Source organism: Wasmannia auropunctata, unplaced genomic scaffold, assembly GCF_000956235.1.
Source record: "Wasmannia auropunctata unplaced genomic scaffold, wasmannia.A_1.0 LD336030.1, whole genome shotgun sequence".
Lineage (NCBI taxonomy): Eukaryota > Metazoa > Arthropoda > Insecta > Hymenoptera > Formicidae > Wasmannia > Wasmannia auropunctata.
The window spans coordinates 269,330-293,263 of NW_012026860.1; the positions used below are offsets into that span (position 1 = coordinate 269,330).

Consider the following 23,934-nt stretch of genomic DNA (forward strand, 5'->3'; position numbering starts at 1 on the left):
TATATATCACTTATATTTGTACAAGATCTGTCGATTGTTTATTTTTTTTTACTGTATTAGAATTGATTTACTATAAAGTAACGTAACGTAATGTTTCTTGATAAAACGTTGAACAGTATTGATTAGTCTTGCAACGTTAATTATATAATCACAAAGTATTCATATAAATACATTTCGAATAATCCTTGACGAGATATTTTATATCTGCAGGACATTTTATAGAAAGCAAAGTCATGTATCTTGAAAAATATTAGCGATAGAAAAAAAGTTAGAGATTAAAACCTTTTGGTCCCATAGTCACTATTATATAGATAAAAGCCAAACTAATTGCTTTCAATGGCGAGGAAACAAATTTACAAAGTATTTATTTTTTTAAATTTCCATAGAAGAAGTTTTTTTACAAATTATAATGCATTTTCTTAAAATAAATTATTTTACAAAGAAATTGACAGTCATGCTTATACTTTAAAATAAAGAAGCCAATTATTTTTGGTTTTTATGAAAATTTTCTGATAAATTTTATAAAGTTGATAATTAATGAAATATTTCAGTTACTATAATTAAAGGATAATTTCTTTTTATTGCAATAAGGAGCTATAATTTTTTTTCAGAACATTGTTTTAATACCTCTATTAATTATTCAAAGGAGAATTGTATGATGTGTTAATTGTCGTATAATGAAACAGGACAATCTAGGAAATAGATATTGCAATAAGGATTGTAATATCATAAAAAGAGTACGCTGCGATTTAATAAGTTATTTTTCTAAAAACCTATTAGTTTGGAAGCCCTTTTATCTAGGATTTTTAATAAACTGTAACGAATTTTTTAAAAATGGCTTTTTCCTCTGACTCTTTTTCTATCCTTAAGGGTATTTAATATACACAACTGGTTTTTCTTGCAAAACTATCTGTGTATGTACGTTTACAAAGAAGGCATGATGAAATATATATATGAATATATACATATTTCATTGTATATATATAACTTGCGGAATACATCCATTTTTTCTTCGAAAAAGAATTTTCTTATGTCTTTATATACTTATTTGTGTCCGTATTTCCAATTTATGTGTGCATGCATGCATGCATGTGCACGCGCGCGCTTTCGTGTTTTTTTTTTCTATCGAACAAATTCCGTCAAATGGTCGTGTTATCTAATTTATCAGGGACGTACATACAATTCATACAATCAATTTTGGTTGTACCAACGCCAACGGCATTAAGGTAGTTAGAATCTTGTACTAGCAACAATTACGTATTTTATTTCGGTTACTTTACATCGCTTGTTTACGTTATAATTCTACCGTTAATATAATTTGACAATTAAATTTGTAATCAGTATAATAGCATTGATCGATATAGCCAATTTTTAGATGAGTGATTGCGAGAGAGTGTGTCTTAAAAGTTTCACATGTAAAAGGATACTTTTCCTGTAAGATCTCTCTAATAGAAGATTTATAAGTTGAGTCTCTTGCGACGTATTACGCTCGCAGAGCTGACCAAGTCGTAATCACATAGCCAGATTTTATCCCACGTTGGTTTTTATGAGCTTTTCTTTAAGAGCTTCTTTAAGAGCGTGGTGACTGAATATACGTATTTTCGCAAAGCATTAATTTGCTCGTTAATATGATTACGCGAGCGGAAGTTCAACAATTTATTTATTTTAACCGTGGCGATATGAAAGCTGTTACGAAATCCATGATGTTAAGTACACGCTTCCGAGATATTTTGCGATCCATATTCATTCGTAGAGTTATTGCGTTGCTCACAATGTGTGTTTTTCCTTTCGACCGCAGGAGCGTTTCGTGGTGATAAATCGTAGTTGGAGTACATTGGAGCACTTTATTGGAGATGATTTCTCTTGATATATTGCGACTTTTTAGTTTTTAGACGGGATAAATTCAAGACGTACGAAACGATTCTTTCAGTTTCTTTTTGCAAGTCAACTGCTCGACGAATCGCGTTTCGCGTGTTCTACTCACGCATCACGGAATCGAATCGCTCGTTCTCTACGTGGCCCTGTTCGGGCCGATGTGTGCCGTCACATACCGCTGCCAGGGAGACCACTTCCGATCGCGCATATGCCACCATCGCTGCTCTGACTGACGCTGCTGTAACTCACATTACTCGCTTGCCCTCCCGTTGCCATTCCGGTGATATACTGAAACAAAATAGTGAGAAATTGATGTTTGTTGTTTGCCATGTTGTTATTAACAATAAGAATCCAATAAAATTCACCGTGACAAGAATCGAAAATATCGAAATAATACCAAACAAGTTTTATACGTTTTATAATGTGTGTAAACTTGCTGTGTTCTCCTTCATTTATCTCGAAACATATATATATCCTTCGATTGGAACAAAAATAGATTTTCGATAACTAGTAAAGCGGTGAATTTACACACAGATAGAATTTTGCGTCCGGCTGTTGTCCGAGTGTTCTTTATCATTACATATATTCTACTCTTATAATATATTTCAATAGAACACATTTTTCGTCTTTTCTTGAAAATTAACGTGTTCGTAAGTAGTGCTTAGTGCGTGAGAGAAAAAAAAACAATTATGGACTATCACGGTCGATAGTCGACATATGTGTGGTAGTACAAATTTGTAATAATTAAATTTGCGAGATGACTCGATATATAAGTAGTTCAGATGTCTCACAACTCCAGTCCGCTTTTATCCTATCGTAAGTTTTCAAGTCGATAATCATTTAGTTTATTACGTAGGCTACACGCAGGCTGCATTTTCTTAAAATCTTTTCGCGCTTGTTTTCCATGCGGAAACCGAGCATTTGTATTCGACGGGACGAGCAGCTCTCCTGTCGTCGTCCTAGGGACAATCGATCCATCGGCTTCGCTTCAAACGCAACCAATCTCTCCGCGCTCGTTGCTTCCCTTTAAAGGTCGCCACGGATCAGCGACAAGCTTTACACTTCACGCTCATACCCCGTGTACACATGGCTTTGCGCCGAATCGTGCGAATAGTGCGGTCGAAGAGACAACCCCAGGTTGAATAGGGAGAGGGTCTATAGGTGGTTAAATGGTTTTTCGATAGCTCTTGGCCGTAAAGCAAATCATTCAATATTCGGCCAGCCGTGAAAAAAATGCCACCGCAAATGCGGACGAGTCGAGTTTCAAATTTATAGTTTACCGACAAAGTGAATAAAGTGGCCAAAATGGGTAGACGTTACATTCATATTCGTATACGTTTAGGTATATATTTTTCAGACTTTTCGCCTTTTCGCCTTTAAACAAGATGTGTAACATATATACATATAACTGCTGGATAATCGATATTTTCACGAATGTAATTAACAATATATTGTCAAAAATTAAAATTTGCTAACAAGGAGATGTTTTCATATATTTCACGTTTATTTAAGAGAGATAAATTTATGTATAGATATAGATTTAGATATTACTTATAGTTTACGTGACAATTCACACGAAAAGTAAAGTTTCACGTGGTCGCTTTACTTTTCGTCCCGTCTCATCCAGCCTCATGAGATTAGATATAGTGACCGCATCAGAGTTTTCTCGTTTGTTCTATCGGGTGTTGAATTCCCCAAGGTCAAATAATGCTCCTTATTTTTGTCTTCTCCCACTTTTATCTCCAATATATCCCGTATCCGCGACTCTCCTTCTGGTAACGCGACCGCGAAACTAAAAGTATCTATGTAGGTTATTGGAGATAGCACGAGGTCGCGCGTTTATTTTAGATTTTTCAAACGTGGACATATATCAATTTTACTTTGTATCCATATGATGTAATATCTTGTCTTTTGGCATTCCCCGAATATTTCCGAATTTTCTGTAATTATATGTACGCGAGTCTTGGAAGCTTTATGATCGTCAAGCATTCATCACCATCCTCGATTCCATGTATTCTTGTATAAAAATATAAACTACTGGCAATAACAAATATTTCACAAAAATATCTAAAATCCTAAATTACGCATTTGTATCTGAATTATTTCCCTTTTACCGTGTCACATATAGAAATATGAAAATTAGGCAATATTTTTGCACTCAAGGAAATACGTAGTTTGAAACGAAAAGTTAAACGTCTCACAGAATTACGAGCACCATTATAGTTTCTAATATCTGCACAGTCACTTACGTCATTCTTTATGTCATCAAATTTTTACATTTTTCAAACAGCTAGCGCGCTTCATGGTCCTTGATCATAGGTGAAATCCATTTACAGGCAATTCGTTCGAAATATAAATACACTACGAGATCTTGCACGAAAATATCCACGAGATTTTGTGTAACGAAATAGATAAAATAAATTTTGGGACCGTTGATTTTCATATCGCAGAGGAACCCTACAAGATCAGAAGAATAATTAAATGTGCGCGAATGTTTGTTTGTACTCTATTAAAATTCCGATTTGTTATTTGAATTATATACCTTTTCGCTAATTAAAAAAGTTGTTGCAGATTATGAAAATTTGCAATTTTTCATGTTTGCAATTATTTTTATATTTATAAAAGTTTCGATCTTTTTTTTTATGTTTGTGATGACAACGATCGAATTGATACTGAATAAACAAGGTGCAGCCAAATTACGCATTTATTATTATTATAATAATTGCTGACACATGTTTCGATATACTTTATTACTCGGAAAGAATTGTCTGTAAATTTCTCTCCCCCCTCCCCCCTCCTTCCCCGAAATTAAAAGTCAAAGACATCATTTCTCGGATGAAAACTACGAAAAATAAATAACGAGAAACGTATCTATTATATATAAAGAAAGTGCGTCCTTATAAGATAGTAAACAGTGCCATGTGCAAGTGCGTGTTTAAGATCAAGTGTCACATTAACTAGTAAAAACATACCGAAAATTTCTATTCTATGAGAATACGTTGACGTTTGTTGATGTTCGTTGAGCTTTGATATATAAGGGTTTTGGAAAAATGGACGAGAGGAGATCGTAATTACTTGGAAATCAGTCACTAAACTATATACTAGCTGTTTCATCTATGTTGTACTAAGGACGAGGGGGTAAACGATATAAACAGAAATAAAGAAAAGGTCTCGAGGAATTCCACAATCAACGATCGACGACCAGCTCGCGATGATATTCCGTTGTTAAATGTAGGTTTGCTCGCCGGAATTTTCTCGACTTCCCCGTACGTGGTGAAGGGAATACGCGGAGTAGTATCGTCCGGATGTGAATTTCTGAAAAAAGGAATATACTGCATACGTTCCCGTATCTAATAATTAGCACTAATAGCACCCTGTTGTCCGAATTGTTAATAAGATTGTGACATGTAACGCCTGGTTCCTTTCAGCATTCCTATTGACGCGTATTAATCGAATGTAAGACGTTATACATTTCTCCAATATAGGCAATGTATCCTACCTAATATTTTAAAACGAAAAAATTGCTAATCAATATATCATGCGGTAGTTATATATTATACAAACTAATATGGAGGGAATGTTTATTGGTTTATTAACGATATATATCTTTACAATTCACCGCATTTTTCACCGTAAAAGATACTGCAAGTACGTGCTATTTAATAGCGCTATATTGTAATATCTATTACTATTAACTCGAAAATTGTTTATTTCTCTTTTCCAAATTTCTATCTTTTCTTGGCAAGAAAGGAAAATTAAACGGTAGATTAATTATAATAAAACCTTTTAATAAACTTGATATGCACATTTGTTTAGTTGGTTTAATTATTAAAATAGGGATTCGTGCGCAGTAAGTTGCATTTTGTTGCAAAGATGTAGAGTTTTCTCAATATCTCTTAATGTAAACTATGAGATATTTATTCATTTTTACATTTTTATACTTTTTCGTTTAAATCAAAGTGCCTATGCCGATTTTTTAACATTGTTTTAATTCGTAAATAAAATGCCTTAACAATTTTTTTGATTGCTTATGCAAGGATAATTTACGAGGAGCACTAAAATGCTAGATGTGTGTGAATTTAGGCAAGATTGTTCTAGTATTGAATAGAAATGGATCCAAATAAAAAATTATTTTGAAGCTATATACGTATATATGATACTAGTATATATGTATATTGTATATGTACTAGTATAAATATATACTTATACAAAATATATATACTATATTCAAAGTTCTACTGTTGCTTTGAATTATAATAATATTGAAAAAAATGCGATAAATATATATGACGTAATTTGAACTCACCTGACTTGGTTTACATCTAAATGCTGGCTGATATCGCCGTTTCATTCGTCTAGGGCAACAGTAGCATAGAATTCTTACGAAAGCTCTGAAACAAAAGATACGATATGTCAGTCAAATTGCAAACGGTGTGATGAGAGATTATGATGAGATTGTGGCAAGTACATATTTATTTATAGTATATGAAATTTCTGTGCTTTCTTTATATGGACCATTTTATAAATCAATATTATACCTTAATCAGATTTGCACGTAGACTATGTGACGTAGACAAGTGTGCGTTTATGCAATGTCACGACGCAATGTCGTGACGCCAAGTGGTGTGGCTTTTAACGCCAAGATTGCATGACTGTCACATTTTTTTCAAGTATCGTATGTACGAATATTTGCATAAAGGCCATGGCGATGAAAATGTAACACGCGATCAATGCTCGCATGTGCATTAATTGCCTTGTTGAGTTGCCGTGAGAAATGCAAAAGAATTTTTCTAATCTTTTTTAACTCTTTTATTAACGCGATTTCCAATATTTCCTGATTTTGAATACTGAATACAGGATCTTGTCGTCGATAATTTAATTTTTTATTACTTAAAAAAACCATACACGTATACGTATGTTGTTTTTATATACGTACACATAATGTATCGATAGTATAGATAAGCAGTCCGCGTCGCTAAATGGATGATAAACAGATTATCTTTCTCGTAAGTGCACGAACGTAGCATTACATGATATTTACATTCTTTGATCCATCTAGAATATACTATTACGTTTTCGCGAATTGAATATCCGATTAGTACACTACTCGGCATCGCTGCATCGCCGCATTTCGAAGTAGTTATTGTTGCGCAACTAACGCGTAAGTGCAATTAACAGTGGCAATTACAGGCAGCATGGATAATATTAAATTGAATTTATTTGATTCTTATCGGCCGCAAGATTGTCCACGTTGCGTACTTTTTATTGCGCTGATGTCCGTTGCTTTTGTTACCGTGCAGGTATCGTCACAACGTACGACCGATCGATCTGTTATCTTGAAAAATTTTATGAAACGCCAAAATCAGCGTGACGCAGCATTCAAGTACTTAATACCTTGCACGGCGATATTTATCGAGGAATATTTCGAATATCCAGATGAAATATCATTTCTAATACCGGACATGCCTGCACAGGACATTTCCGATGTCGTAGAACCGCTGATAAACGAATTACGCGTGACAAGCGCTATTTACACATTAAACGCCAGTCTGACGAATGTAATGGAGGTAGCATACGATGCTTTGGAAAATGTTGTTATTTTGTTAGAGAGCGGAATCGCTCTCGAAGCGAACGATTCCTCCTTTGTCAATTACTGCGAGCACGACTGCAATTTTATAATAGTGCTAACGAATCTGTTCACCGATAAAGAAAGCTTCCTGATAGAAGCTGGTACGCTTGTACAACAAATGTCACTGCGATCGATTTTCAAGCTCGAGATATTGGCGTCAGTCGGAGATTCGGTTCTGCTCGCCAGTAGCCTTTTGGTCCGGACCAACGAATCGTACGCACTTGCCGAACCAGCATTTTCAGGCAGATGCGAACAGGAAGCTGCTGCAATTCGATGGCAGCGTTTCGCAAATAAAACGAAATCGTTACTCGATGCTAGTAGTATCGTGAATGCGGCAATGTTCAACAATTTTCCATTCACGTTTTTCATTAATGACACTAACTATTTAAGTTTCGGTGGGGTCGAAGGTTCAATGGTGGAAGAAATTGCACGTAACATGAAAATTCAGTTGAACAGAGAAGCGATCGAATGGATGCATGAGACTACGAAAGCAGAGTTATATCTGAGACTTCATAACGCGACTAACGATTTGGTGTTCGGTGGTCTCCTATGGGATTTCAGTCGAAGAGTGACGTACACGACTTGTTACGGTATGGTGCACATTTCGTGGATAATACCGATGGAAACGAACGTTTCTCTAGCTGGTTTGATAGCGCCATTCGACGTGAATATTTGGTGTTCTATTATCTGCGTTTTAATAGTTGGTGGACTCGTAAAACTATTTGTTATTCGTGACCTTACATTTTTGGACATCGCAGCATTGATTTTCGGTGTGCCAGTGTCTCAGCCGACGAAAACTTCTAGCAGAATTCTATTCATATCTTGGTCTTTGTTTGGTTTTTTTCTCACGCAACTTTATTTGGGATCACTGGCTGATTATCTGATTAGTACATCGGATATGCAGATGGAGTCTATGGAGGAGTTAGTTAAATCAGGACTAAAGCTGGGTGGGACTCAGCGATTCGCGGATTTGTTAGAAACGCCTGACAAAGCTAATACGGAAGATTACGTTGACCAAATGATTCGTGAGAATTTTTTTATTTTTGACCAACAAGATTACAGTAATTACTTGTTGGACATTGTGGAAGGAAGAAATACTAGTTTAGCTCTTGTTGTAATGTTGAATTTGACAAATAATCATCGTCATTCTACTATAGGGCATGCTCATATTATAAAAGAAACCGTGGGCAGTTATCCATTAGCCTTCGTCACTCGGCAAGGTTTTCCATATTTGAGAGAATTTAATGTCAAGATTCTAATGCTCGTTCAAGCTGGTCTTGTTGAATTTTGGTCAAATATGGCAAGATTGAACGAAAGTTATTACAAAGCGGGAGAAGACAGTAGTTCGCAACTTGAAATCAACGATATCGCGCCGGCCTTTTTCCTATTGATTATAGGATATCTTGGTGGGTGCTGTCTACTGATTATAGAAGTTATTTTTTATCCATCCAAATGGTTTTTATAAATTTATTTTCAAACGTTTTTATATAAACAGATGACTGGTTTAAATTATTGTATCTTGCGATTATTGCAAATTTTTAATTCTAAACACATAAATGTATTTTACTAACTGTTGCATATATATTTGTCTTCTCTAGTCAATATTCTGTATTCAACTTAATAAATACGCATGATGTCATTCTTTGAAATGCGACGAAATACCAAAATGTCATATAATTTATTGCTTACTATCTGATGTATATGACGCGTAGCAGGTCTTAAAATGCAATTTAAGAGCATATATGCTAAATACACTTTTAAACTTGTCTTATTAAAAAATAAAACTTCCAGTGAAAAAGCTCTATCATATACATTTTTCATTTACTCTTTCGCGATTACTATATTATAAATCATGTTAACGTCAGTATATCTATGTATAGAGTATCTCAAGTTTCTGTCACATCTCTTTTTTTTACCTGCGCTTTTTGAACCAGACGTTTTTATAAAAGATTAATATATCTACATCTTATCACAATTTCAGTGTCTGACATTAAGTAGTTTTAAACGTGACAGATGTTTTATAAGACTATTTTGATTGAGTGAAATATGAAAAAAATTATATATAATTTTATTATCTTTGTATGATTTTGTGTATAGATATGTATATCATTTTATTTTAACTGTACGTTATAAGACATTTTGCTAATGTTTGATAGTTTTAAGGATATCTTTATCACATATTCTGAAATTTTTTCTCGGTTATAAGATAACTATTCTAGCTAGCTCATTAACCGTTCATAATAGTCTATCGAGATTCCATGGAATATTTAAGCACGTCTCCCAGATAAAATAGCCCGGCAGCGAGTTAATTAGAAAAGTTCCCGGCTAATTTCATTAAACCTCTCTCTGTGTATCTTACTGAAGGAAGTAAAACTTCAAGAGGTGAAATGTCGATTTTCAAATTTATACGTAACAATATTATTGGCTGTGATTCTATTTGATTGATGCAAAACATTTTTATATCTATCAAATAAAGTCCAAAACAGTTGCAATAAAATCGAAATAAAATTGTTGCCAATGACTTCCTTTTGTATTCCTTTTTTTAGTTGAAAAATTTTTTTGATCGTCTCTTCAAAGAATTCCAGACTTCTAAGACTCAGACTTTGTGTAACGTAAATTTTGATAAGAAACGACTAATTTATCGCCCCAATCAAATTATTTTTATTCGTGTCTTTTGTGCTTCTTCTTGCGATTGTAATACATATCACATACAAAATATTATAATTAAAATATGATACTTTTTATCTACTTTCTTCCGTCTTTGCTGTTTATTGTCTGTCGCATACAAATCTTTATTAAAAGCTTTTGGCGATAAATATTGTATAATTGATTGTATGACCAAATTTTGGAAAACTTGAAATGTTTTTAAAATGTAATGTATAAAGAAATGCACTCAAAATATTATATTACATTTTACAAGATATTCTTTTGAGATTTTCTAGACAAAAAATGTTTTAGAGTAAATTTTGTGACGTTTTGTGATTTTCTACTGTTAACCAATTTAGTATTCGAAACAAGCGTGATGCATACAAATTAATATACACATCGTTCTTAACTTAGGAAAATATATTTAAATATATTTGTGCGCACTTTCGAATTTTATAGTTTTAACAATATTACAATAAGATATGTAAATGTTGAGTATAAGTATGAAATAAAATGTATAATTTTTTCGGAATTTTCAATATATAAATTAATAATAATACAAAAAAAAGTATGTATATGTATATGTGTCATGTCAGTTTCTATCTTCTTCCACGTTAGTGTATTAATAGCATAGAAAGTAAATCTTTTGAGTAACACGGAAAAGCAACAAGAGGAAAAGAAAGAGACAATTAATTCTATCCTTTTTTGTATCATAGTAATCGCTGTTACATGTTTGATCATACGATTGAATACAGCGTGACATTCGACGTTATGCGACGTTGTTCCGCGGTGTTTTGTGCGAGCGAAAAAGTCAAAGAGCAAGATGGCATCGTTAATCAGAGCAAATCCAAGCGTGATTTCCGGTCATCGGGTCAATACCGGCGACAAAACGAACCAAACTGCGGACGAAAGGTCCCGTTCACTAGATTGGCGCGAATGCTCGTGTAATCAGCTATTGGCGTTGAGTTTACGTTCTAATGACGGCGAAACGTGCGCCGAATCCATTTCTGCCAGAATGCAATCGGAGCGCGCGATATACTACACCGGAAATCGATGACTATGTCACGATATCATAATGAATATCAGCGCAAACTTACTAAGAAACTTTCGACTATCTCGTAAAAGATATATTTTATAGCTGTGAAAACCATTTCATAAAATCATTCTGTAATAAAATAGCACTAATTAGTGAGATGTCGAGATAGCAATCTACAATTTAATGCATTTTGGTGTGTTTCATAAGCTATATTTAAATAATGTAAATTTAAATACTTTAAACATTTAATTTGTAGATAGTATAGTAATGAAAAACGTAGTTTTTGAAGAGTTACCAAAAAAAAGTCGCAACAATTGCGGAAACGCGCTATCTGCGAAAATTTAAAGATTAATCAAGCTGACGAAATTTATTTTGTACATTGATTCGAAAGAATTTCGGTTGTTCGCTATCGCTATCGGACAACCGAAGAGAATGAGAAAGATCGCACGAATTTATCGAAATGTTGTACGTAGGAATACCTATATCTAATCTGGTATCCAGCGGAGCCAAATCGAGTTTGCTCTCTTTGGATTCTACGCGTTAGGAAAACGTGTAATCCAAACCGAATCAAAGTTCATAGAAGAACAAACTGAGATAACGGAGTTAAGAAAGAGAAGTAGGGAGCCCAAGAACTATAGGGTGGACTCCGGCAAATTTACGGCCACGGCTTACCAAACCTCCCTGATCTAGTGCGATCTTACCTTCTTCTACCCTCCGCTATCGTTCTTTCTCTTTTTTACTTATTGCTTTAGTTAGGCGAACCTCTCCGTTTTTAGTAATAAGTAATGGCGAGATATATACAGACGTTTTGGCGCCGGACGCGCGAGGCGACGCGACGTCTCGACGATGTCGAATCCAAATCTTGGCGACTAAATGCACTGCGCCATTTATATGGATCTCGCTTTCATTTTTATCTTTTTTTTTTTTGCGACATGGACATTCTGCATCGTCGATCACAAAAGGACTCGTTAAGGAAAAGTCAATTACTTAACAAGACCTTGGCATACTTTTAACTCATTCAAGATATAACGATATGAATTTATCTGTATTTATTTTAAAAAAAACTAAATAAATTGCATAGTTTAACTCTCGATTATATACGTACAATTTTGATGGACTAGATATTATTGATTTATTGATTTTATAAAGAGTTATAGAGTAAACGTATAACATAAGGAGTGCTTCAAACTATAAAAAGTGACAAACTAAACTGTATCTCTTCTATACTATCATACAAAAGCACTTTGCTATGAAATATTTTTATTTTTTTCACTCTTTTTATGGGTTGAGTTCACTGTTGCATCTCGTAATATAATGTCTGCGTTCCTAATTGCACTTTAGTCTATGTTGAATGAAAATAATGAAAGACCTAGATTTTTATTATAGCTATTGATCGCTATAGTTATCTTGGTTTTTCAACAATAAAGTTCAATGCAATAAATAAAACGCGCAATGCTTCTTAATTGTGATCTTATCAGAATACACAATTATGAATCACAATTATGAATCAATGTAATTAACAGCGAAATGAAATTATTTCCAATTTTATTGTAATGTATATATTATAAGTTATCTTATTTCTTGTAAAATGTTGCTACTGCATACAAATTTATACTGGCCGTATCACATGTCAGATAGAAAAGGGAAAGTACATATATTATTTGAAGAACGAAACATGGACGATTATTTGCGGAACAATAACGGAAAATCGGTCATTCCTGAATTCGGAATGTCTTTACGTTTACGAGATTGGTGACCTAGTTTTGCTCAGTCCACCAGCTAATAGAATATTGCTTGTTTTCCTTTCTTCTTTCATTCCTCGAAACACAAATGAACCCTAGTTTGTATTTTTTTTCATACCAATGTATCGTTTTTAACATATCGACGGTTTCATTGAAAACTTTTTTTAATCTCAGTATTGCAATTCATTTTTTTATATCAATAATTTTGATAATCCTAGTGTGAAATGTGATTTTACTATAATAAAATCCGTATATTGTATCATATTTTTTGGTTATAATTCATTAAACATTTATTTCATATTTTACACATACAATATATACTATATAAAAAAAGATAATTGTATCAAGTTGGGAGAAGCAAATAAATTTGTGAAATATAATATCGTTACAGCTTTATATATATATACAGCAAATAATAGAGCAATAATCTTGTCTTTGTGCGTTGTTCTCATGTTTTATCACAGATTATTTGTTGGAACGTATTGAACTTTTTTTAATGTCAGCATAATACATAGAAGTGTAGAAAGACAAAGTAGCGTTGACAGAGAGATGAAATAATCCACGCGATATACAATGTGAAATAAAAGATTGAAAATGTGAAATTTGAAATTTTACGAACTCGAGGAGGCAGATTATACTCTTCCGGTTTCACATTAATGCCGCTTTTTTCATGCTTAAAAGTTTTTATCTTTTCAAATGACATGAATGCTATGATTTTTTTTAAATTCTTGCATAATTTAAATGTATATTTCGTTCAAATTTCACCGTTTTTGTGTACTCAAAGTATAAATATTTTTAATTTTATTTATCTTTTTATTTCTTATAATTTGTCTCATCATAAAAGATCTCGGAAGAATCCACATCTATTCTAGTTGAAGCGGAACGGAACGTGTATGTACTTGCATTCCGCATCCTCTGTATCCTTGTAGAAACTTTTAATTACATCATCCTCCAGAAAGGTTTTCTCGTTAATTTAATAAGAAATTCTCCCAAACGTATTGTTTTCTGCAAGATAAACAATGACTCGCGGTAAATTACATGGTAAGTTAAAAATTTAATCGATTCAGACTTTTATCGAACGTTAAGCTTGCCATCAATTGTGTTTATCAGAATTGATGTAATAATGAGATCAGAGTTTGCGTGTTTACGGATATAGCTTATTGAGACGTAATTCGTTATTAAATGCGATTATTGTCGTTTGGCAAGATTGATCATTTCAGCAAAATCAATCGCTAATCACGATAATTAGTTCACCGTTCAATGAAAACTTGCTATATGTAATCTTGGTGTTGCCTATATCTGGAATTACATTGCATATTAAAGATATATCTGGAATACATTGCATATTAAAGATATTGGAGAAAGGATTATCTAGACCTTATCTAAACGGTTTGATTATAATTAACTCGACTGCGGAGGTGTTTCAGGAAACGTGGGATATGAGGATCAATGCGATCCCCAAGTTGCCCTGGATTCTTTCGTTTGGGTAAAACGGCTATTTTTTTATCAATGAGCAATAAATAAATCATTAATTCGTTGTCTTCGCTTATATTTATTCTTGTTGCTATTGTTGTATTAAGCTCTGTCCTTTAGACTCGTCGATTTCTTGTCGCGTACAAAAAAGTCGCAATTATTCTTTTTATTATTTAATATCCGCTTGTTTGGAACGATCGAACTAGCTGTTTTACGACCTAGAAGATAGATCCTCACAGCCTTGTATACCATAAAGAAAGCACGCGGTCTATTGATTTTACATTTACCTGTATGCATGAAGTAAATATCCGTGAAGCGTGATAGTTACACGTGGGATTGCTGTACACAACGTCGTTTGGCGTCAGCCAAACCGTATCGGATCTATTCAACGTCAGCGTTACATCGCCCCCATCGAGTAGCGTAATTTGCTTCGCACGCGATTCACGATTTAACATGTGAACATGTCTCACACGGTGAGACAGATCAGTGCGTTAATCTATATTGCTCACTGCTTGCGAAAACACTGTACATAAGCGCAATTTTTTATTCCTGAAATTTTTTATTTCAAAACTACAACAAATATATTTATGTTATCAAATATTATATTATGATTTATTTCTTTCGCTGATATGTGTGTGTGTGTGTGTGTGTGTGTGTGTGTGTGTGTGTGTGTTGCAATAATAGTTTCTCCTTTTTCAAGAGCATTTACTTTTTTATTAACTTAGAAAATGCTTTTATGGTTTCTTTTTCTTAATTTATTTTATTATTAATATTTGATCAACACGTTAATGTTGCTTCTACTAAAAAATAAAAGTTAAATAATTTTGTATTTATCATTATTTTTTGTAAATATATGTACATATAAAGCTGTTTCAAGTAAATTTATGTATCACGAGATTTGGTGCAAAATAAAGAAAACTGTAAAGAAAATTCTCAATTGCTGTAGCTGCTATTAAGTCGAGAAGATATTTAAGATGATGAATGCTTTTCACGAGTATCTTTTGGGTAGCGCTCGTAGAGGCGAGAGAAGAAAATACCGGGCCGTTCCTGAAACTTCAGGCTCATTTCACGCGGACGAATAAAAGTAATTTGCTAAAGGGTTTCCACCTAATCCACCCACAATCCCGCTAGCCAAATTCTCTTTTCCTGTCTTCGTGGAAAATCCCTACCGTATATACGAACTACCGTATATACCCTGACTATTTATATACATATATATCCATTTAAAACGTATATATATATATATATATATATACATACGTTTTAAATGGAGATAGCTCCGCGGAGTTGACTTCAAATCGATCTAGAATCTCACGAGTATATTCTTTTTCGGATTTTCTTTCTTTCCTCGAAAATTATCTTCTGCAATAGTTGGTGGGGCTTGCTCGGTAGCTATACTGCGCGTAGTTGGTACGGCGACTCGTAGTCGAATAGAACCGACATTCGCATTAGGATAACGGTGACAATCGGGTGATGTCGGGTAATGTCAGAACATGATGATTGATTGTAAACTACATCCCGCGCTCATAAATCGGTGCGTGATAGTGACATATAAGCACGTGAATACTCTAGTACTATTGTCGGGTTGTATTATACTTGCTCCGTACAGTATGCGAGAACGCGAGCGGTGCGCGCACGAAACAGACGAAGATAATATTAAACCTCTGATGATGTATGAATCTATCATATTAGCAGTACCTATATCTTATTAAAGAGAAGGATGTATAATCGTAACAGACTCGTAACAGAACATTTTCGGCATATGCAAAGCGCCAATATGGTAATGTCGGTCATTGTAATACAATATACTCGATATGTAACAATTAAAAAGATTCGATCCAATTATGAATTTATTATGATAACGTATAGTAAAATACCTGCATTAAAATAAAAGATAAGGACGGAAAAAAGCACGGAGAAAATGCGAAAAGAATAAATGGGGTAATTTTAATTGAATGATTTTGATTTTGGCAAAATAACGCCATGCTGAAAAACTCACCTACGAAAATCTCTGCTCCAGCAAGCGTATATCACGGGATTCATTCCACTGTTAATCCAGCCGAGCCAAGTGACGGCCGCAGATACGATTTCTTCCTGCCATATGCACCTGGTGCAGAATCCCGACCATAGATTCACAACGAAGAACGGCAGCCAACAAATAATAAATACACCCATAACGATACCAAGGGTCTTTGCCGCCTTTTTCTCCTTGGCGAATTTGGCGAGTTTACGCGAGAGAGAGAAATTTTTGGTCTGGCCTAGATGTTGTTTATTGTTGATCCTCACGGAGGGCACTCTGGTGAGACCATTGTTGTGAAGAGCCGTTAACGGTTCCTCGAGATCTTGGAGATCTTCGGGTGTGCTCGAGGCGGTGCGAAAAAGGTGTCTAGCGTCGGTGTTGGTGGCACCGCCTCGATGTATCCTCAGCGTGAGTTCGAGCTCGCCCGAGGCCATCATCACCTGCTTTGTGCCGAGTTTTAGACTCCTCGTCTGTATTACGGCGGCGCGATAGATTCTGTAATACGTGAATACCATCACAAATAGCGGCAGGTAAAAACTGATTGTCGACGAGAATATCAGGTAACCGAGATTCTCCGTAAAGGGACACTTGTCTTTCGGCACTTGCTCAGTACGAACGGCACGCCACCACGCTATTGCAGGAAAGGAGATCGCACTCGAGCAAATCCATACGATGGCGATTAGGATAGCCGCGCGTTTTCTACTCATTCGAGTCGGATACGTGAAGGGATCGGTAATTGCCCAGTAGCGATCCAGACTAATAACACACAAGTTTAGAATAGATGCGGTGGAGAAGAGAACATCGAGCGAGCGCCAAACATCGCACCAGTCCGTCGTGAATAGCCAACGGTTCTCCAATACCTCGTATATCGCGCTAATTGGCATCACTACCAGTCCTACCAGGCAATCGGCGCAAGCCAACGAAGTCACAAAGTAGTTTGTAGCTGTGTGCAGATGCCTCTCTCGAAATACCGCGAGGATCACTAACGAGTTGCCGAAAACGGTAGCTACGGAGAAGAGCAATAAAACGATCGCGAGACCGATTCGATCTGAAGCAAGTTCCCAGAGATCCTCATAGGTATGATTAAATGGTGGATAGCTCGCGTTATAAAAGCTCCTGCCAAGATCGTTGTTTAATGCGTGTACCTCTTCTTCCCAATTCAATAGATAAATCTCGCTGTCATTCATGTTTTACCGTGCGCAGCCGTATTACTACGACGGTCTTTCAACCGTAATCACCCTGACGTGTGATTGTCCAAGACGCTCTTGACCTTTTTAATTTTCCCTAGGCGACTAAACGTCAGGGCATCGGCATTGCGTATACATTTGCGAGATTTTTCATTTTCGTCTGTCCTCTCATCTCGTTTCACTGACTGTAAGATGTTTCGAATCATTACAATTTTTAATGAGATTGCTGTCGAATTTTACTTGCTAAGTTGTCATTCTATGATTTGATTATGTCTTATAAAGTTTAATTAAACTTTATCAACTTGTTTATCTATCTGATTACAGGGCATTTGGTACGTGTCTTTTTCAGCCGTAATACTAAAGAACGTAATAAAGTAGAAAACTCAATCATCACACAGGTATAATCGAGAGATAATATGTCAAAAGTTTAGATTTTTCCTATTTTCTTCAGCAGTATTTTCATTCGGCTAGGATTATCGTTCTTTCAAATATCTGAAACAAGCAAATAAGCTCGTAAAAGTTTGTCCCTTAAAATAGATGTTGATGAGAAAAGTGAAACAAAAATTTTGCGAGTTAAATAATTTTGCTTGTATTATATTGTGATTCTTTTTTAAATAAAATTAATATTCTTTTATAATCCAAGTTAGTTTAATTCTAATTGTGCATTCTGAGAGAAAGAGAGAGAGAGAGAGAGAGAGAGAGAGAGAGAGAGAGAGAGGGAGAGAATATTTTATTTTATTACAAATTTTTAATACACATGTGAAAATAAATTTTAATTTTTCTTATTTGATCAGATGTTTTACTATTGGTAATATAACTTTTATAGAACGGTAATATATTTTATATGCTTACAATTCCCATCGCAATTGTAGATTATTCGAAAGATATCGGTAATACGAAAATAATAGCAATAATTTTATCAAAACAAAATATCCTTATCTATAGATGATATATAATTATGGATTGTACGATCAATACAATATATATATATATATATGTATTTAGATATTTAGAATTTATATAAAAATGATGTAAATATTAAATAATAAAAATATACGCGAAAGTAATGAAATCAACATTATAATCTAGGCAGGCATTAAGCTAATATTTTTTATATGTTTAAGACATATCGAATTTCATTTTGAGAATACTTTTTATTATCGTCTAAATTTGAAATAAAGTTATAAAGTGCTGAATAAGACATGGTAGGATGTGTGTGTGTGTGTGTGTGTGTGTGTGTGTGAGAAAAAGATTTATATTTCTCCAAAGTGAGAATAAGGGTTAAATTAAGCTTTTATCCGTGCAACTATTTATCTGTTGCTGTTTGAACAAAAGCAATTCTGATAAGGTTAAACCACAACAATAGTGTAGCTCAGTTAGATTTGCGCTTAGATCCTGTGTCACATATATCGTGATACGCAAGATCCAAGTTAACAATGACCGTAGAGATCAAGTAGTCTTAGTTCTATCACGTACAATATACCGTAATCGCTGCTGCAAATTAATGATGTATACAGCGGTTAAAGTGAAAGACAAACGTATTAACGTAATCTAATTTGAAGCAAACTTTCTTGTCTCGATTATTTTATTGGCGACAATATTGCGACTTTATTATATACCAGAGACATGATGTCTGAGAACTTTCCCCTTCGAGATATTATTTTTATTTCGTAACTAATATTAAGGCTATTGTGCCGCAAATCATATTTTGTACATGGGTCTTGAATCTTTATTCGAAAATTGCTTTTATCATCTGAATATTGAATTTATTCAGACAAATGAAAGCTTATCAAAAGAAATTGTCAATATTGGATCAATTTTCAGAAAATGTTGTCTAAAAAGTGCCTTTTGTTATGCAATTGAAAGTAATATTATATAATACTATTAACATCAGTTATTACAGCAAATTGAAATACTGTATTAGTTAATTCTCGCTCATGCCGTACGTGAACAATCAGTTTCAAAGAGCCTCGACATTCTCTTTCATCGTTCACTGTCTATAAACCGCTCGCCAACTATGGCTATTTATGGATATTCATCGTTGAGTGATTATCACGATCATCTTTGACCCCGCACCCTCGCGTCCTCGTGGTCTCCCTCGTTTTAGCAGTGTAATATATATGTATACTCGATCTTATACGTAGAGCCCGCTCCCGTGTTGAAGAAGGCCGCCGTTGAACTTGGTCATTACGGATGAATAGTACCAATGGCGATCGATATGCACATAGTACTATAAAAAAGTAAGTTTTCCAGAACGGCCAACTTATTAATGAAGAATATATTTTTCTGGAACGGCGAATCAAAAATATCTGCTCCTTCGTAAAGTCTTCATATTATATATATATATATATATATATATATATATATATATTTTTTTTAAAAGTGTTTGCACATAAGTTTTAACAAACTATAGAAGCAAATAATTTTAAATTGTTCAGATAAGTTTATAATAATCCTATCTTTTCTAATTTAACAATATTTCAAATTTCATTGATAAATAAAGTATTTTATTGAAAAAGTCTACTTCTTTTATTTATCAATAAATAGTGTACAATTTGAAAATCCAGATTGATAAGAATAAACGTGACAATGTTAAACGGTCTCTCAAATAAATACGTATGTTTGTAATGAAGAGTGTATCTTTTAAAAAGGAAATCCTTATATCTCACATTTCTTGACGAGGGTTGAGCTAGATCTACGTGTGATTTCTTTCCCTGTTTCTTTAGGAACTTACGAAATTGCGATTGGAGGATCAAGAGAGGGTAGAGATAACTTACGTAACTGATCGGACGAATAGGAAAGAATATCAAGGGCAAGGAAGCGAAAAATTGAACAGAAAAATCGAAGGAATTGTATACGTATAAATATTTTACAAAATTCGCATATTGAAACAATAAGAATAATATCGTTTGAATGAAATTTCAATATTTTTATTTGCAATTAATTTATAATCTCAAATACATTTAAATAATTTAAACAAGATGTTTATTGTCATATAGATTTTCGTATCAAAAATTAATGGAGATTATACATAAATGCATATAGTAAAAAATAATGTAATCACATAATTGACAAAGAACAGGAGAAACAAGTATGCAATGTTGGGCAATGAATTCTATTATAATTTATGCTATACCTATTAATTTTCAATATTTTTCTCTTCTTTTATTCGCTACTGAAATGACATCATAATATCTCAATTAACTTCGGAGGAAGGAGAAATCTGTTTTATAAGGCTTGATATCACATTCGCGTTTGTGACCCCGTCGCGACCAATTGCAAAATTGCATAAGATTGGTCAAGAGATAATCGTGTAAGCCGGAAGTCCGTGGGTGTCAATGATCTATTATCATTTATAACTTTAGACGTTCATTCATTAATTTTGCGCTTATAAGGTTTAGTTAACTTTTAATAAAAATATCTGCTTGCTTAAAAAGATGGGTAATTATGTTTATACTAACTTATTTTGATAACGTTACAATGAAAATAAATTGTATATTAACATACTATCTATCGGGATTATCTACCGGCATTACGTGCTTTCTCTAAATTTTATGGATATTATTGCGAAATCAAGTTAAGTAACTTCAGATTTTAATTTCTTCAACTATTCAATAATTTTTTATTTGCGCTACGCGGGTAAATTAACGATGAAATTAATAAAAGAAATAATCTAAAGAATTTACCTGATACTTCCATTTCAGAACAAAAAGTCTCTTATATTATTCATACATAACAATAATAATGACATAATAATTTTCATTTTTTTTGCATATTTTCACATAATTAGGCACAATTTAACTTGAGAATTATACAATATGATTTGTAAGTGCACGAATATAGTTATGTACAAATTGATGTCACATTGATATTGACCTTGACATTTTTTTAATTAGCACATATAAATCTAATTTTTCGCAAATGTATTTGATTACAAAAATTGCAGCACCATTTGCGTTTGTTTGTATAGAACTTTACATCATTATATTTGTATTAGTCCATTTGGTAAGAAATGCTAATTGATCTATGTAATCTTTGATTGAATAGCGGATATTCTTTTGATAAGCTTTCAATCTTCGATAATCCTGCCTCATCAATAGATATTTCTTTCGTTGTCATTTTTCCTTATATATTATTATTGTATCGATGTGCCACAAATGTCTTTTCTTGAATAATTCTAAACAATACAACATGCATTTTCGGATGCGATGTAAAATAAAGAGTGTTGAATATTAAAAATTAAAATAGTGTTTAAATATATATAAAAAAAGGTTAAATAAGCTTTAAAAATAAAACGATAATATTGCTAGGTATAATTTCTGATGTATTAATGTTTAAAGTGTTTACTATGTATACATTAGCGCGATCAACTTCATCTATGTATCTCTCGGAGTGTTTCACAGTGTATTGTCACGAATCGTTAATCTTTTCTCCAATTATCATGAAAATGTACCTATGTAAAATATTCTTCTACGCGAAAAGTTCAAGAATTTTATTGAAAAAAACAACAAAAGTGTTAGAATTTCAAAATTAATACTCATAAGATTTTGGTGACAAATTGAATATTTTGCATATCTACTCGCATTTATGTTTTATCTGAAGGAATTAACGCTTTTTAGGACAAATTTAACAAAATTACAGCAAAATCCAATGCTGACATATACGAATTATGCGCATGTAACGGATCTGTATTTTTGTAATATTAATATAAAAGAAATGTATATTAATATAATAGAAGATGTATTAAGATTTTTCGGTTGAACAATGATAAATATTATAGATTCAAATGCTTCAATATTTGTAATGGAACTTTTGTCGCATATCTCGTTCGATGTGTTCAATTGAAAGAAAAGAGTTTTTTTAAAACGAGGGAAAATGATAGATGAGTGAAGGGCAAAATTATTAAATAGGGATGATATCGCGCATGAGACGCTACGTACCGTTATGTACCATTTGTGTATTATAAACTGATCGTACAGTCTTCCGCTGAAGAAAATACGAGCGGGTATCGCGGTTGTTCTCCATTAACGCATTATCGCCGGTTAACACGCGTTAATTGTCCTCTAATCTAACATATCCCGTTTGCACGTGAACTTTTCAAGGTCAGGGTCTTTCCCTGATCGCCAGCATTCGATCGCGATTCAGTTGATGCACGCCGTCACGACGTTTAAGTCACACAGGCGACTACAGTGTAGTACGGGTATGTTGCCGTGATTTGATACACGCGTGTGTCGGATGTCAGTGTCAAATGAGAACGAACGCGAGAAGGTTGACTGAAGAAAGGTCACAATAGAGACGCGGATCGGGGACGTCTCGACGGCGAATTGTGATACTCTAAACGCGCACGTACACGATAAACCGGGGGGGAAAGTGTGGCTTATTGTTAGAGATAGCCTCGCGCGATACTCTTCCTCGAGAGAACGCGGGACGCGTTTCGCGGTTTTAGAAGGCCAACTGCTACCATCGCGTGGCTCGAAAGCTCTGCACCCGTCGCGCTTGCGCGTCGCATCGAGCCGCGTCAAGCCGCATCATCCCCGCGCGCACACACATACGCACTTTCGCCCTTATCAACTTTTGCTCGAAGCACCCTGTTTCTTGCACGTGCGTCACGGATATACACAGACATGACGTAGATTTTTCCTTACGTATGACGTCATGGATGCCGATTTTTTTAGCTTTTAATAATTTTATAATTATTTGAATGCTATTTTCTCCAATCTGTTTCAATAGACCATGTACAATTATAATTTATATCCTTTGACGTATCCTACAATTTGGATATTTTTGTACATGCACACGCTCGCATGATATAATTTCATCGGAAAGAATATTGTGTCGCCCTTGACTTTGTATCCATATTTAAACAACTACAATATCTTTTTCACTCTTTAGTTAATTACATTTGTTGTGCGCCACATTTTTTACACTTTCGATCGTTAACAATGTTAATAAAATTTAACATGTTATTAATTTTATATGATAATAAAGTCTAATAGAGTAGAATGCATATAATAAAGGATATTTGTACATTGTTGCGACAGGGTTTTAGCCTATTTATTTAGTATATGAAGCCCAATTATATTGACATTCGATTGAAAAACATAAAGAATATATAACGTGTAAAATCTATACAGTCATGGACACATCGGTTGCGACCTTTTTTACAGGTTTCAAAACGCACTAATATTTTGCAAATGCGGACCACTATACTGTCTCTAGACTAAAAATAAGTACATCGTGGTTCGCATTTGCAAAATATTAGTTATCTATAAATTATATATTAAGTATATTAAATATATATTATAGAAACCTATAAAACAAAGTGT

At 33.9% G+C, this 23,934-nt stretch overlaps 2 protein-coding genes across 8 annotated transcripts in view; one reads left to right on the forward strand and one right to left on the reverse strand.

The window, feature by feature from the left end:
- LOC105452529 overlaps positions 1-23,934 on the forward strand; it is a 45,505-nt gene that overhangs the window by 2,819 nt on the left and 18,752 nt on the right. The window lies entirely within an intron of this gene.
- Positions 1,377-23,752, reverse strand: LOC105452531 (dopamine receptor 2). 7 transcript variants are annotated; one of them, XM_011693721.1, is made up of 5 exons: positions 22,549-23,752; positions 17,931-18,100; positions 16,401-17,793; positions 6,182-6,266; positions 1,377-2,163 (listed from the first exon to the last, which is right to left on the reverse strand). In XM_011693721.1, the coding sequence occupies exons 3-5, from the start codon at positions 17,606-17,608 to the stop codon at positions 2,044-2,046; spliced, it is 1,413 nt and encodes a 470-aa protein (XP_011692023.1). In that variant the 5' UTR covers positions 17,609-17,793; positions 17,931-18,100; positions 22,549-23,752; the 3' UTR covers positions 1,377-2,043. The 7 variants fall into 7 exon arrangements, 4 of the variants coding, with proteins under 4 accessions (XP_011692023.1, XP_011692022.1, XP_011692024.1 ...); XR_974739.1 differs by adding an exon at positions 4,848-5,190 and having other exon boundaries at positions 2,093-2,163; positions 16,401-18,100; XR_974740.1 differs by lacking the exons at positions 1,377-2,163; positions 6,182-6,266 and adding exons at positions 13,947-14,227; positions 14,306-14,619; positions 14,689-14,950 and having other exon boundaries at positions 16,401-18,100.